This window comes from Podarcis liolepis (assembly GCF_965112155.1).
Source record: "Podarcis liolepis genome assembly, chromosome: 8".
In the NCBI taxonomy this organism is placed as follows: Eukaryota; Metazoa; Chordata; class Lepidosauria; order Squamata; family Lacertidae; genus Podarcis; species Podarcis liolepis.
This window is the reverse complement of record NC_139560.1, coordinates 23,863,247-23,877,366: the sequence shown is the minus strand read 5'-3', so window position 1 is coordinate 23,877,366 and position 14,120 is coordinate 23,863,247. Positions and strand designations below refer to the sequence as shown.

General features: G+C 40.5%; 1 protein-coding gene across 8 annotated transcripts in view; it reads left to right on the top strand.

Annotated features, from left to right (window-relative positions):
* Window positions 1-14,120, top strand: part of VPS13B (vacuolar protein sorting 13 homolog B) — an 883,035-nt gene that overhangs the window by 305,526 nt on the left and 563,389 nt on the right. For 6 of the 8 annotated variants that reach the window (XM_083517129.1, XM_083517132.1, XM_083517130.1 and 3 more), the window contains exons 37-39: window positions 7,732-7,934; window positions 10,496-10,703; window positions 11,006-11,190. The exons of the other annotated variants lie outside the window; for them this stretch is intronic. In XM_083517129.1, the coding sequence (XP_083373255.1) occupies window positions 7,732-7,934; window positions 10,496-10,703; window positions 11,006-11,190 (596 nt within the window). The remainder of the gene's footprint in view (window positions 1-7,731; window positions 7,935-10,495; window positions 10,704-11,005; window positions 11,191-14,120) is intronic. 8 annotated transcript variants of the gene reach the window in all.

Here is a 14,120-nt window from a genome sequence, read left to right as displayed (position 1 = left end):
ACTACTATCAGAATATTGTTAGCTGTAAAGTTATACTTTGCTGGAACAGCTGGGATCTAGTAAATAGAAGATGGAAGGGAGACTCCCGAGATTAGGGACACAATCTTCCAGAAACTTTTTCTTCACATGCTTTAAGAGGGGCTTGCCCTACAGAAAAATGGAAAGTGTGCTTAGGAGTATTGCTACTTTAAAATGTTCTGTCTGAACACTCCCATATTGTCATTTCCTTATTTCCCAGTTGGGTAGTAATAAACTACTATACCATTTTCAAGCATAAGGTTTAATTGTTTTGAACTGCATTCTTGTAGTCATTTATTTAGTAGATCATTCTATGCATAAAATAGTAGTTGACTGAAAGTGAAAAAGTGTCCAGAATTAGGGCAGTATTTGCTGTGAACCAAGTTGCTGAAACAATAAATAAATCAAAAATTATCAAATCACTGGCTATCTTGTGATTTCCAGGCTGTTTAGCATTCAGTATTGAACATGATGTACCTGCTTAGCCTTGCTTAAATGGAGATGAGCTCATTTCATAAAGATAACCATCTTTGACTTTGCTTCTGATTCATCACTGGCCTGAACTCCACTTGAACCTTGTTAGACACAAAACAAGCAGGACTCCTGGCCCAGGCTATAAAATATAATTAAGCCCTTTTGAAAAGATGCGTAAGAGAGCATTGCTGTCTGCCCCTCAATATATATCCCACTACCGCCAGCACAGCCAATAAAGTTAAATCAAGCACTGCCTGCAATGGATTAAAGTAATAGATGTTCCTGAATTCTTTGTGTTTGAAGTACTTGAAGAAAATACATGCTGAAGCTGCCAGAGCTGCTGTAATGCAGGAGGGACATACATTAATGATGAATTCAAGGATTTGGTCTGTTCAAGGTCATTAATTTCTGTTTACCATTGGTAACACATATTGTGTTTTTACAGAGCCCACATGTGGCCATATACAATGCTGAAAAACTCTCTCGGTGAAGAATGGTTAATTGGTAATGCAGAAATATAGTACTCTTGGGGAGAATGAACTATCACAAGACTCTGTTTCACACTAATGAGAAATCCAGTAGTCTAATTCATTGTACTCGATCATTGCTAGCATTTTCACTTAACTTGATGTCTTCTGTTTCTTTGCTGATGGTGTTGGTCTGGTCATTCCATTTAGGCACACAATTTCTGTTAACTGGTGTACCTGCTCAACAGCTCTGTGCTTTCATCTTTTAATATTCAAGTGTGTGAGTCTCTGCATAATCTTTTGAAACCCCACTGACCGTTTAAAATTGGACAGTGGGAGGATCCGAGAAAGAACACATCTATATGGGGACAGCGCTTCCCTTGAGCACTTGCAGTGACCAGAGACCCTTTCAGGGAGTAAATAACTGCATCAGAAGGTCGGCGGTTCGAATCCCCGCGACAATGTGAGCTCCCATTGCTCGGTCCCTGCTCCTGCCAACTTAGGAGTTTGAAAGCACGTCAAAGTGCAAGTCAATAAATAGGTACCGCTCCAGCGGGAAGGTAAACGGTGTTTCCGTACGCTGCTCTGGTTCGTCAGAAGCGGCTAAGTCATGCTGGCCACATGACCTGGAAGCTGTACGCCTTCTCCCTTGGCCAATAAAGCGAGATGAGCACCGCAACCCCAGAGTCGGCCACAACTGGACCTAATGGTCAGGGGTCCCTTTACCTTTACCTTTACCCCTCATTAGTTTTAAGAGCATAAGCCCATTAGAGATGTCCTGCTGGATCAGGCCAATGGCCAATGTAGTCCAGCATCCTGTTCTTATAGTGGCCAACTATGGAAAGCCTGCAAGCAGGAATTGAACACAACAGCAATCTCCCCATGTTGTTCCCATTAACTGGGATTCACAGGCAGTGGCGGCTAGTATTAGCTGTGGAATGGGAATGAAGCAGGCTTACTTTTCGTCTTGCTTATGGACCAAAAACAAGCAGGATGTACCTTGAAGGCATTATAGATTTTGTGGAAGAATTGCAAGAGAACGAAATGGAAAGGTGAAGGGTGCTCTAAGATTTCCTCCTCCTTACAGTATAACATACAAAGATAATTATGTATGTATGTATGTATGTATACTCAAATACCCTGGGGAAAATACAAAATACATGAAACACTGGAATTTTGCTGTTTGCAAATAGAAGACCCTTGCCCTTATTTATTTGCTCCTCTCAACTATCACTGTGCAACATGTTTTAGTATCTCATTTTCAACAAAGATAAATAAGTCAAATGGTGGAGGGCAGCCTTTGGTTTTATAGGATTTTAATAATTCAGTCTTGATGTAATTGTCATGCAAATCAGCTTCTGGATAGTATCCATCCACAGACTTGCGGATTTGTCAAGTGGTCCTAAATCATTTCCAGCTGTATAAAGAATACCTGGATATTCTTTGCTAACATATGTCATCCCAGACTAATCTTTATAATGACATACAGAAGCCTCGTTGTAAAGAAGCCCGATTGTCTCTTGCTCCATCAGCACGGTGGTACATCCGAGTGCTATTATAGATCAAAGCAGAGCCTGACAATGTAAGGCTGGCAGCATTTTGTAAACATCATCCAAACCAAGTGCTTCATTTTTATTAGTCTCCTGAAGGGCTATTTTTAAAAGTCGTGAAACTGCTTGCTCCTCGTGCTAAATTATTGCGCTCCCTGAAAAGTATGCGAGGGCACAGCGAGCGGCGATGCAAGCTGAGCGTGTTAACTTCTGGATATCACAACAGTCGTTTGCGAAGATACATTGATTCAGTGAGCTGCCATATCAGGTTGAGTTGAAATTGTTGCCATGATTTAATCTGTTTAAAGGCAAGAACAAATTCTACGGTCGGTTTTTGAGGGAGGCCGGAGGAAGCTGTATAAAGTCCTTTGGGTGAGTGGGAAGGGGAATTTCACTGCATTTCATCTTTTCAAGCGGAGCTATTCAGTCATAGGAAAGTACCCTTATAAGTTCAGCTCATACTTTGTAATTCAACCAGGTGCTTAGAAATCCTAAAATAAGACTCTGGGCACACTGATATATGTTCCATTGGTGCTTCTGCGCTTCTTCCCTTTAGGATGCAAATTCCGTTTGTCCACACATGGCAACCTATTGAGATTTCTCTGAATGTGATGCTCCACTGAAAGAAGCTTTACTAAAGCCCATGCCTTATTTCACTCACCATTATTCTTGCTGTATGTTCATAGCTGTCTGTCTTCAGCTGTTTTTAAAGTACTTGCTCCGTTAACCCTCTCATGATTGCACTTTGTGTGACTTCTGACTGAATATTCCCCTTCATTAGGTGCGCTGTGATTTATATAGCAAGATTTATTTCACCTCAAAGACGGAACAGAACAGCTGAAGAAGAAAGTTATAATGTCCTTGAGGAAAATTCTGGCTCTTAGTAAGATTAAAATAAAAGAATACATTTCAAAATTGTCCTGCATCCCAGTGCAGTTCTTTTGCACAATGTAAATCATCATCGCTTGAAATTCATAGAGCCTTTTTCTTTTATAGATCATTGGGGCTTGAATGAAATTCATACCACTTGGAATGTCTCTTTATCACTATCCCACCTAATTGAAAATGCAGTATATTCCAGCATTGATGCTGTTGTAGACTTCTAGATATGCCCTTTGGTGAAAAGTATACAAGGCTTTTCTTGGATCAGGCTTTGTGGTATAATATTTTTACAGTGCTAAGCAAGCCAAGTGACAATTTCAGCTATGCCAAGGAAGCAGAATTTGCCCCGGGATCCCTTTCAGCATTAGAGGGCAGTTTGGGAACATCACAAGGGATTGTGGGCACACCCATCTGGTCACACGTGTTGATGTTTAGGGCAGTAGAAAAATTTTGGGGTGGTTCTGTGGCTCAACAGTGATTTAAATAATAGGAAATAGGCCTCAGCTTTTATGGCCCACTCCCATTTATGTTTAGTGATGGTAGGACTTGGTTAACCAGGATCCCTGGATAGCCATAGCTGCATTTATTACAAGCAGTGAAACTAACTTTGGAGATGTTAGCTCAGTGAAAGGGTGCTTGGGTTGCATTATGTAATTCTGCATTGCAAAAAATGCTTCTGGTCCTCAGAAATAAACCTTTCAGAAGTAGATGTGGACCAAAAGGGGCTGAAGAGGAAGGTCCTTGTCTCTGGAACATTGCATTGCTCTTATCTTAGTAGCTTTCTGCTATTAGCTAAAGACACATGCAGGTTGCATCTTGATATTAAAGGGTTGCATGTTCATGGGCAACAGCCGAACAACCTGGTAACAATTTTGTTGCAATGAGTACTGCACCTAGGGAAGGAAATGGGGGTAATTTCCCTCTCTCATTTCTCTTTCTTCAGATACCTCATTAGAGTCCTAATGAGATCTTAAAAGGGGAAGTACTGAGGAAAGAAGCTTTATTAGAAGCAAGGAACAAAGGATATATGTATCGCTTTGTGACATGATTTTAAGAGGGCAATGGCATAGAAGAGCAGGGACGTGAGGGAGCATACCTCCAGTACTTTTTTCATTGCAGGAGTCATTATGTCACTTTCAGGAGCACTAGTTGCCAGTGCTGAAAACTTGTGAGTTTCATTCATTTACCCGGCAAAAGCCTCTTCCGCGCTATTTTAAAAGACCAAAAGGTTTATTGGTTCTTTACTTTTAGAAAGTAGCATTTTTAGTCCCTCTTTGGTGGTGCAGTCATGGAAGTTGTCACCATGAGCTCCTGCACTTCAAAATTTTCCACTAACCCAGTGTGCGGAGAAATCCATTCAGGTGAGAGTGACTAGGCAGCAATAGGTTGGCATAATAGAATTCTCACCTGCTGCCTGCTTCCTTCCCTGAACATGCATAGTCAAGAGCCTGCTTCCAAATCTTTTTTATGACAGAGAACCTGAGTGAGTCAGGCATGTACTGCGCTTGTGCACAGTTGTGTTTTAGCTGTGGGTAGAGGAAGGTAGCTTCCATTGCATTTCCCACTATTTTTATTTATATCAACCTCTTACACGTTGGTGATGCTGTTTTCCCTGCACGAGAATTGGTGCTCACACCTGTACAGCGGAGGGATGATCACACTGGCCAATGGTCAGTTAGAGTATAGGGCAACTTCTTGTGTTATGTGAACCTGTGGTCCACTCTGGGTCTCTTAACTGCAGTTTAAGAGAAGTCCCCTATTAGGATCGCGCTGTCTCTGTGAGGAGTGTGAATCTGGTGCCTGTGTGGCTTTGCTTTGGCATGTGCGCCATTTTGTAATCCATGTACAGATGTTCTTTGACAGAGGCACCTGAGCAACACTTGGTTTGGGGCCTGAGATTTTTCCATTCTTGCTATCAAATTCAATAAAAGCTTTGTGCAAATATTCATTGCCAAAAAAAAAATGGCTTGTGCACATTATTGTTCTGTAACATAAACCTTATTCTTAAGGAGCAATAACTCAATACATTTATGAAATTATTCTTGGCATGATAGTTACATTTGGAAATTTACATTAAGGAAGCAGACCCATTTTTCCTAATTTCTAAAAAAGATTCATAAGCAAATCCCTCTGCTTCTTCCTCCCCCAGCACATATTTGACACAGGTGTGTCTACATTATACATGGGATAGAGTTTTGACTTATTAGAGTTCATTTTTTTAGCAGACATTTGAAAATCCCATTCTCTAAAACAGCTGTCTGTTGTAGGCCCTAGGTGTTTTCTTAATCTTTCATCTTTTATAAATATTAAATTACGTTAGAAAAATAAGCCTTAAGCGTTACAAATTAAGTATGCCGAAATTTAATATTCACAACGATAATTCAAAATATGAATAGCAAAGTTGGTAGTGGACTCCCTGATCCTTAAGTCCAGTGTTACACAATTTAATCTCCTAAAGTGTGGATGGATGGGTGGGTGGGTGGGTGGGAAATAGGTGCAGGATTTCAAACTACAATAGAAGTATATGGAATTATAGGCAATCTTTTGCTCAGATAAAATAATTTTGGGACATTATATCTAGCAGTGTAATCACTTCAAGATGTTATAAACATTAACTGCAAATAGTTATGTTACTTTTTTACATATAGCAATTTATTTTGATAGAAATAGCAAAAGTGGCAAAATATATTCAGTGAAGAGAAGGTAGAGAATAGTCTATTAGCTTATGTAAATTGTATGCAACTGTGCGTTCTCTTTCATTTTCTTTCTTTCTTTCTTTCTTTCTTTCTTTCTTTCTTTCTTTCTTTCTTTCTTTCTTTCTTGGCAATGTGAAAGTGCCTGGGTAATGAAAGCATCCGTTTTCTGCTTTAAACTAGTTAATATTGATGGCTATGTAGAAATTGGGAGGAACTCTGGTTAAGAATTTGAAGATATGGTTTGTTGAAAGAAGCCAGGATCATGCTATTGTTTGTGATCCTGGTTGTTACTGAAGTTAGTAAACACATGGTTTAAATGAAGCTGAGTTTGCTCCAGTTTGTTTTAAAACTGGAAGTTGCTGCACTGGAGGCAGAGAGCAAGGAGCATTTGAGCCTTCTTCTTACCTTCTTGCTTGTTCACGTTTCTGGAAGAGGAATAAGAACTTGAATTCATATTATTGTTCTAAGGTACTTTAATCACCGAGTAATAATTTACAGAACAATCCACATTGCAGCTGCTGCTCAGCAATGTGTGATGAAGCAGCAGAGCCGCCATCACATCTGTAGCCCAGAAAGAAGATATGGGGCAGGCAGATTGCTGTGACAGCCTAGTTTGGGCCCAGTGCCATCAAATGACAGCCGTGGGGTTGGCTTGGGATCCAGTGGGATCCAAGAACAAAGCTTTGTACAGCTTGTGGTTTGTCTAGAGTGAAACAAATGGCAAGCCTGGCTTCAGATATAAGATAAAGTCAAACCATGGCTTTGCTCTGGGTAGTTGCAGCAACAGTAGAGCAGGGGAGAAGCTAAGTGGCTGAGAATTTACTCTGAGTACCCACACTCTCCTGCTCTCATGTTTAACCATGGTTTTGGCTTAGTGTTGTTACATGTGAACTGGCCTCTGTCTTTCAAACTGTAGCGTTATCCATTGTATTAACAATTTGGCAGACAAAATCACATTTCTAAAGCTCCCTCTCAGCTGGAAAGGCTGAATCCTTAGCTCTTTCTAGTCACAGTTCAAGGACATACAGTAGATGACTTGAGTATGTAAGTGCCTGAAAAACCTTTCAAGATAAGTGAAGTGGTTTTGCCGCAGAATCGTTTACATTTGATGCCTATTTTTTTCTCCAGTCAAGTAATAGTTTCATAAATATTACACTTGGGTTTTTAAATATACAGAATGAGAAGTTCTCTTTGTAAGTTGCCTTGTGTTTTCATATAATATGAATTAGTTGCTCATGGAATAAAAGAAATGGTAAAAATTACTGTTTTATGCACAGCTATGGATGGACCTACACTGGTACCTCGGTTTATGAACTTAATCCATTCTGGAAGTCTGTTCTTAAACCGAAACTGTTCTTAAACCGAGGCACTCTTTCCCTAATGAGGCCTCCCGCTGCCGGTGCCCTTCCACTGTTCAGATTCCATTCTTAGACCAAGGTAAAGTTCTCAAACCAGGACACTACTTCCGCTTTTGTGGAGTTTGTAAACCAAATCGTTCGTAAACAGGACTGTTCTTAAACCAAGGTACCACTGTATATTGACCTTTCTTTCTATGAAGGAAAATGATACCAATGTATTTAAGAAATGGGTTTGTACACACAATGAACTATAATGATATATATTTTTTGTCCATTTGAACATTAGGAATAATTAATGGATCGTCATTTATGCTTGACATCAGTGATGTCCTAATTAAGACAAGTGTCCAAGAAAAAAGCAGAACTCTGGTTGGACCTGTTTGCTGCTCTGTCGCTGTAGAAGCCAAATGGTGTAAACACAGTGGTAATCCTGGTCCAGAGCTGTCAGTTCCAAAAGTCTATGTTGATGTGAGAGGTGGACTGATGCAGGTTTGTATATGGATCATGTTGAGTAATTCTTATTTGTTTAACTATGAGCAGTGTTAAGTTGAGGAGCATGAAGAACCCCCCCCCCCAGATTACAAAACATTTTAAACCATGTGTATCCCCCCTCAGTGTGTGTGTGTGTGTGTGTGTGTGTGTGTGTGTGTGTGAAAACTGACATTCAGCTTTGAATGCCCCTTAGGAAGTATCCAATTGCTAGCAAAACCCTCTTCAGCACTCTGTGCTATGCAAGCATGATCCTGGTTTGCAGCTCTGATAAGTAAACACCAGTCATAGCAATATTGGAAACATTCACAGGAATCACTTCGTAGTGTTGATTGTGACAGGTTTTTAATATTCATTTTACAAAACCTCCCCTAACTTGAAAAGAATCCAACATTTAGTGCCTAAACATGGCGGATGTTCCAGAGCCTAGTTGCTGCCTGTCTGTTGTTAAAAAGTGCCAACCGCCAGAAGCAGACGTTCCATTGATCTTAAGAGCCTCCTGGTATCTGGCACTTGATAGAACCACAGGTCAGTCTCCAGAGAAAAGGGGCAGGAGCTGAAGAGGGGCAGAGGCTGGGTGTTGGTAAAGACATCAACCCACAGAAGCAGCCCTTTGAGGGAGATTACATGACCTATTTGCTCAAACACTTTCTGCAACCTGTAGCTACCTTAGGTATTTTGGGAGAGAGGAGGAGGAAGACGAAGACTATCAGTTGCTAGACAGCGGCCTAGTTTCTACCACATGCTCAAGCAAACCTTGGCTTAGCAGGACTGTGCAAGTATGCTGCCTCCTGCCTTGCTCTTCACCGGTCCTTTCAACTGCTGCCAAGTTGGGACTTGTGCTTATGCTCTCAACGCCACTAACCACAAGATGCAGCCAAGTGAAGAGAGAGTTTTGCCACGAGCCTCAGTTTGAATGTCACTGCTGTGGGGAGAAAAGCATGGGGTAGAATTGCTGTAATGTGGCAGCTAAGACACTGAGCCTGGAAGTCTCCTGTTCAATTCTTACCTCAGCCATGTATTCTTAAGGGGACCTCACGCTCTGCTGCCTCATTCCTTTGCTATATTGGGGGTAAAAGTGACTTCCTTTGCAAGATTGTTGGTGTGTGGGTTGTTTGTTTCTTTATATAGCGCCATCTGTTGTAGATGGTGCTTTACAAAGAATGAGAAAGCAAATCCACGTGCCAATGAGTATATCTTTTTCAGTGCATTTCCAACAAGAACTCCAGTTTCTTTAACCAATGAGTTTACAGTCTAAAAATAGACATGAGAAATAAACAGACCCCTGTTGAGCCCCAATAGCTGATTTTTCAGAGGCCTGCTCCCTATGAACCTGGAGGCAGCATATAGTCATCATGGCATATAGCCATGGGATGCAGAGTAAAAGAGAAGCAGTATGTATGATTTGCTGGGATTTATTATACACGGTACGACTGATGGAAGGATTACAGAAAGAATTTACGTGATGAGCTTTGAACACTAGAAAAGTCATTACATTTCTGTAATGCCTTCTGTCCTCTTGCTCCTCATCTTTAGAGTTCCTTCGAAGCAAATTGCAGGTGCTAGTTTTAGCAACTGTATATGACCTTGATAAATTGGGCATGTTCTCTGTCTCACATGGAAGCCACGTTTACAGCAGGTTTTCTTATTACACCACCCTAATTCCCACAGGCACCTGGGCGGCCACTGTCAGGACAGGATGCTGGACCAGAAAGACCTTTGGCCTGATCCAGCAGGCTCTTCTTAAATTCTTAATCTTATTCCTTTCAGTTTCCTTTTCTTACCCACCATTTCTAAAAAGTAGCCAATGACAGCAACCATACCCCTAGGCCAGACCCCACTATCCTCCTGTAGATTTACCTGTGCAATCTAAGCCACATAGTGTCATGTACAGAGCAGGGGTGCCTACTTGAATAATATATTTCACAAAACAGCAGAGGTATTACTACTATGGTTTAAGTTTTCCTGAATTCCCCAACATCCCATCTTCTTCCTTTTTTGTACATAGCAGAGGATCAGCTTGCCCCTACTCACCTTCCCCAAACATATACTATAAGGAAGATCCCAGTGTCTTCTCTGTATCTGTATTCCATTAAGTTGATTGACAAAAGGCTATGCCTATTTTATTTTTCTTCTTCTCTGGGGGTTCTCTGGTTAATTTTAAAGGGTATTACATCCCATCATAGACCTCTGTCTCTCTTTACTTGACCTCTGCTTTGTGCAGAGGAGCAAAGCCAAGAATCCTGTCTTTTCTGCTTGCTACTACTGGAGGGTATAAGTTTTATTTTTCTTTGATTTAAGGAAGTTCACTGTGAGCTGTCATAAGAAACCCTGCTGCTAGTTCCTTGCACTCAAAATCTTTGCCACTATAAATAGCTTCTACTTTTTTAAATATTTCAGGGCCACGGTCTAAACTTCTAAACCCTTCAAGATGCTCGAGCCTGTTTATCTGATAAGTCTGGAGAATTCCTAGAATAAACTTGCTAGCAATTAAGCTGGCTTCATGAATGGCTGAACACAAAGTGCTTAAATGTTGCTAAATTTAGCTTTCTTTTTATAAGGTTTTCTGGGGACAAGAGCATTTGAACTGCTTACTTCTTTTGCATGAACTTCTGCAAAGTTACCTTGTCCAAGAAGGCAAGATGAATAGGCAGAGCACCAATCAAGCACATTTGGTGCAGAGTCCTACAGACAGGAGCCAGAGTTCTAAAACAGAGCATACGTCAGACGATCTGCGAACAGGCCTGTTTCAATACATACAAGATACAGGTACAAATAGCATTTTGAAAACGCACATCAATAACAAAAATAATTTCAGTAGTAGGCTATTAAGGATCACTTTCCTTTAACAGCATTTTTTTGGTAATTAAAGAAGCATCTGGTAGAAAACTACCTTTTGATTTCTTTCCATTTTACTATGACCTTTTAAAACTTAGGGAAACTGCTTTTTTATTTTCCCTCTGTTTGATCCTAAGAGATTTGTTTTTAACTGTTTTGGTCTCGTAAACCAGCATGCTCCCTTTTTAGAAATTATATAACCAATTACGGCTTTCCCCCTCCTAATTTGATAGATGCACAGAAACTACCTAGTGCCTATGAAGTTGTGTTTTACAATGAAACAGAGGATAACCCAGGAATGATGTTATGGAGATACCCAGAACCCAGAGTGCTCACGCTTGTGAGAATCACTCCTGTTCCCTTTAACACCACTGAAGATCCTGATATCAGTACTGCAGACCTGGGAGATGTTCTTCAGGTGGGTAGGGTTTTTGTTATTTTGGAAAGTATGGTGGGAGGTCATTTATTATATATATTTTAACACATCTCTGGTTTATAAGGGTACAAGGGACTTAGGATGAGTGAAACTGTTGATTCTCGATTGCTTAAAGTTTGCTTTAAGCTTTTGATTTGAATAGACTAGAGAAAATAATAAGAAAAACTATAGCTCTCTACAGACATAATGTTACAGGGATCACATACTTCCCACCCCATGGCCTGGACCAGATTTGTTATTCAACCTGCTTACAATTAACCTAGAGACCATCCTAAACAGCTGTGCAGAGTCCTGGATTAAAGCCTGAGTTCCAAAGAGGTGCTTGCTAACAAATATTAGTGTATTTATTTCATCTGTTCGTACATATGAAATATTTCCATGGAGTTTGGAGGTCCACATAGATCCACCGTTGTCACTCTGTTTAGGGTCTTTTGAGGCCATCAGCCTATCTAGACAGGAAAAACCTGGCTGCAGTAATCTATGATCTGGAAACCTCATGAATGGGTTAGTGCAAGACTGTTTGGAAACTGCAGAATGCAGCTGCTGATTGTTGCAGACTTGAAGCAGGCTAATCATATAACATCAATTCTGCCACAGCTTCACGGGCTACTTGTATGTTTCCAAACCAAGTCAAAGCCCTAAGCTTTGGAAACCAATTCTAAGCCCTAATATATTGGAGCCCAGTATCTTTTGGAGCCTCTCTTTCTCATGAGCCTACTTGGACCCTTTGGTCTTTCTCTGAGGCCCACCTCCAAAGGAAGATTCACTGGATGACAAGGGCTTTTTCAGTTGTGGAAAGCTCTTCACAGTGAGGAACACTTAGCACTATCATTAACATCCTTTCGGCATCAGGTAGAAATATATCTCTTCTCCCAGGCATTTGATGTATTACTATGTTTTTGTTGCTGTTTTATTGAGTCTGTTCTGTGAGTTGGCATCTGTCTGTCTTCAGAGAAAATGGAGTGCGCCTCTGGGGGGGTGGTCAAACTGCTGTGTTAGCAGCACTGAAGTTACCTCCCCAGGGCAAGCCTGGGCCCTGTGTATAGCGGTCTTGGGCTGCCCAGACAACAAAGTTCTTGTATGGCTTTTATTGTAGAGTATTGTTTTTTTTTCTTTTATGTTATGCTTTATTCTCTTACAATTTTGTAAGTCACTTAGAGACTCATTGTAAGTCACTTAGAGCATCAAGCAACTGATAAATTGAAATAGTAATCACAATAGTAGCCTTTCCTGAGAGGTCCAGGGTTGTCCCCATTTCAGCAAGGACAAAGAAGCCCATGCTCCTCCAGTATTAGGTGGGCTGTCTTAGCAAGAAGCAAGGAACTGCTATGGAAAATATCAGTTTTTATTTGTTCTCACACAGGCAACTCCATGCAGTGGTGTAGCGTGGGTTGTCAGCACCCGGGGCAAGGCAAGTAATTTGCGCCCCCTAACCCGTGGATTTGCGCCCCCTAACCCTAACCTCCAGATGTTGCGCCCGGTGCGGCCGGCCCCCCTGCACCCCCCACACTACGCCACTGACTCCATGTATGACATGGCTGGACCCAGATTTGGGGGGGGGGGTCTGTTCAGAATGTTGCAAATGAAATATAAAAACCAGTAACCATTTTTAAATTGATTTAGCTTGTTGTCCAATGTAGGTTTAACATTAAAGTTGCAAGCTTAGGCTGCAACTTAGTCACATGACATGTAAATTGCTTTTGTTGGTCCCAAGTCAGTTCTCTCCAGCTAGACTATCTTTGAGTTTTTATATTTGAAGTGGCATGAACTTTTTCTCCCTTTATTTCAGACTGTTCATTTAACAAATGTCAGGAACGCTTTGATTTAGCCAGATTTCATCAATTCGAAAAAGTGTCTGTTAGGAAGAAGAAGAAAAAAGCAAACCATTATATGGTTATCAGAAGAACATAAGAGTTTTGCTGAGACTCAGTAGAGGGAAAACCTAGTTAATCAGCCCAAACTGGAAGTAAATGCAAGAATCCAGCAATATTTGTTTTCTTTTTTATGTTTGATTCCAGCAATATGTATAATACAGAAGAGTAGGGTAGTTCCTTACCTTGAAGAGCTTAAGGTCTAAAATTCAAAGGAAATTTGGTAAACAAATTCAAAGGAAATTTGGTAAACAAAAGTTAACTGTGTCAGAGCTATAAAATAAAGAGTTTGGATCCCAATGTGGTTTTGCATGAGCAGAAAATGATATACCATCCCCCACCTTCCCACAGTATAAATCCATGCTGTTTTGAAAGGTTACCTGATCTCAAGTGGTTTGAGGGGGGCAGTGTAGAATGGAAAGCCCCACTGGATCTTCGGGTCCAACCAAATATGTGCTACATTTCATTATATGTATCACTGGAATTTTTAGGTTTAAATGAATGGATCACATTTAAGGCAGATTTATTGTCTAAGTGCATCAATAAGCCTGTGCTTGTCTAAAGTATTCTTGCACTAAGAGTTTATGAGTTCGGTATTTTCAACACTATGTTACCCTATAAATAGACCGCTTTTTAAATACTTAGTTGCTCCTTTAAACAGTGGCTAAAGGAAGTATGGGCTTTAGAGCAATTGGCTTGAGATTTACTATAAGTCATAACTTCAGGAAATATTTGACATGGCAGTCAACAGGAAACTAATTATGATCAACGTCAAAGGCATTAATTTTTCCTTTAAACAGAAAATACCTCATATTTGGCTGATTCCATTTCCTTTTTGTTTTGCATTCCCCATTGAGACTGCAAGGTTGAGTTGGCATTTGAGAGGCTGGGAAAAGGGCTTTTTGGAAAACCACAATTTTTACTGATGTTTGACTCATTTCTCAAATTTCAGAAGCAAGTATTTGGGAAATCCAAATAATTTGGGCATGACAAGGTAGTGAGTTAAGTTCATAGCAATAGCAAGGGAAGATACAAAAGTTC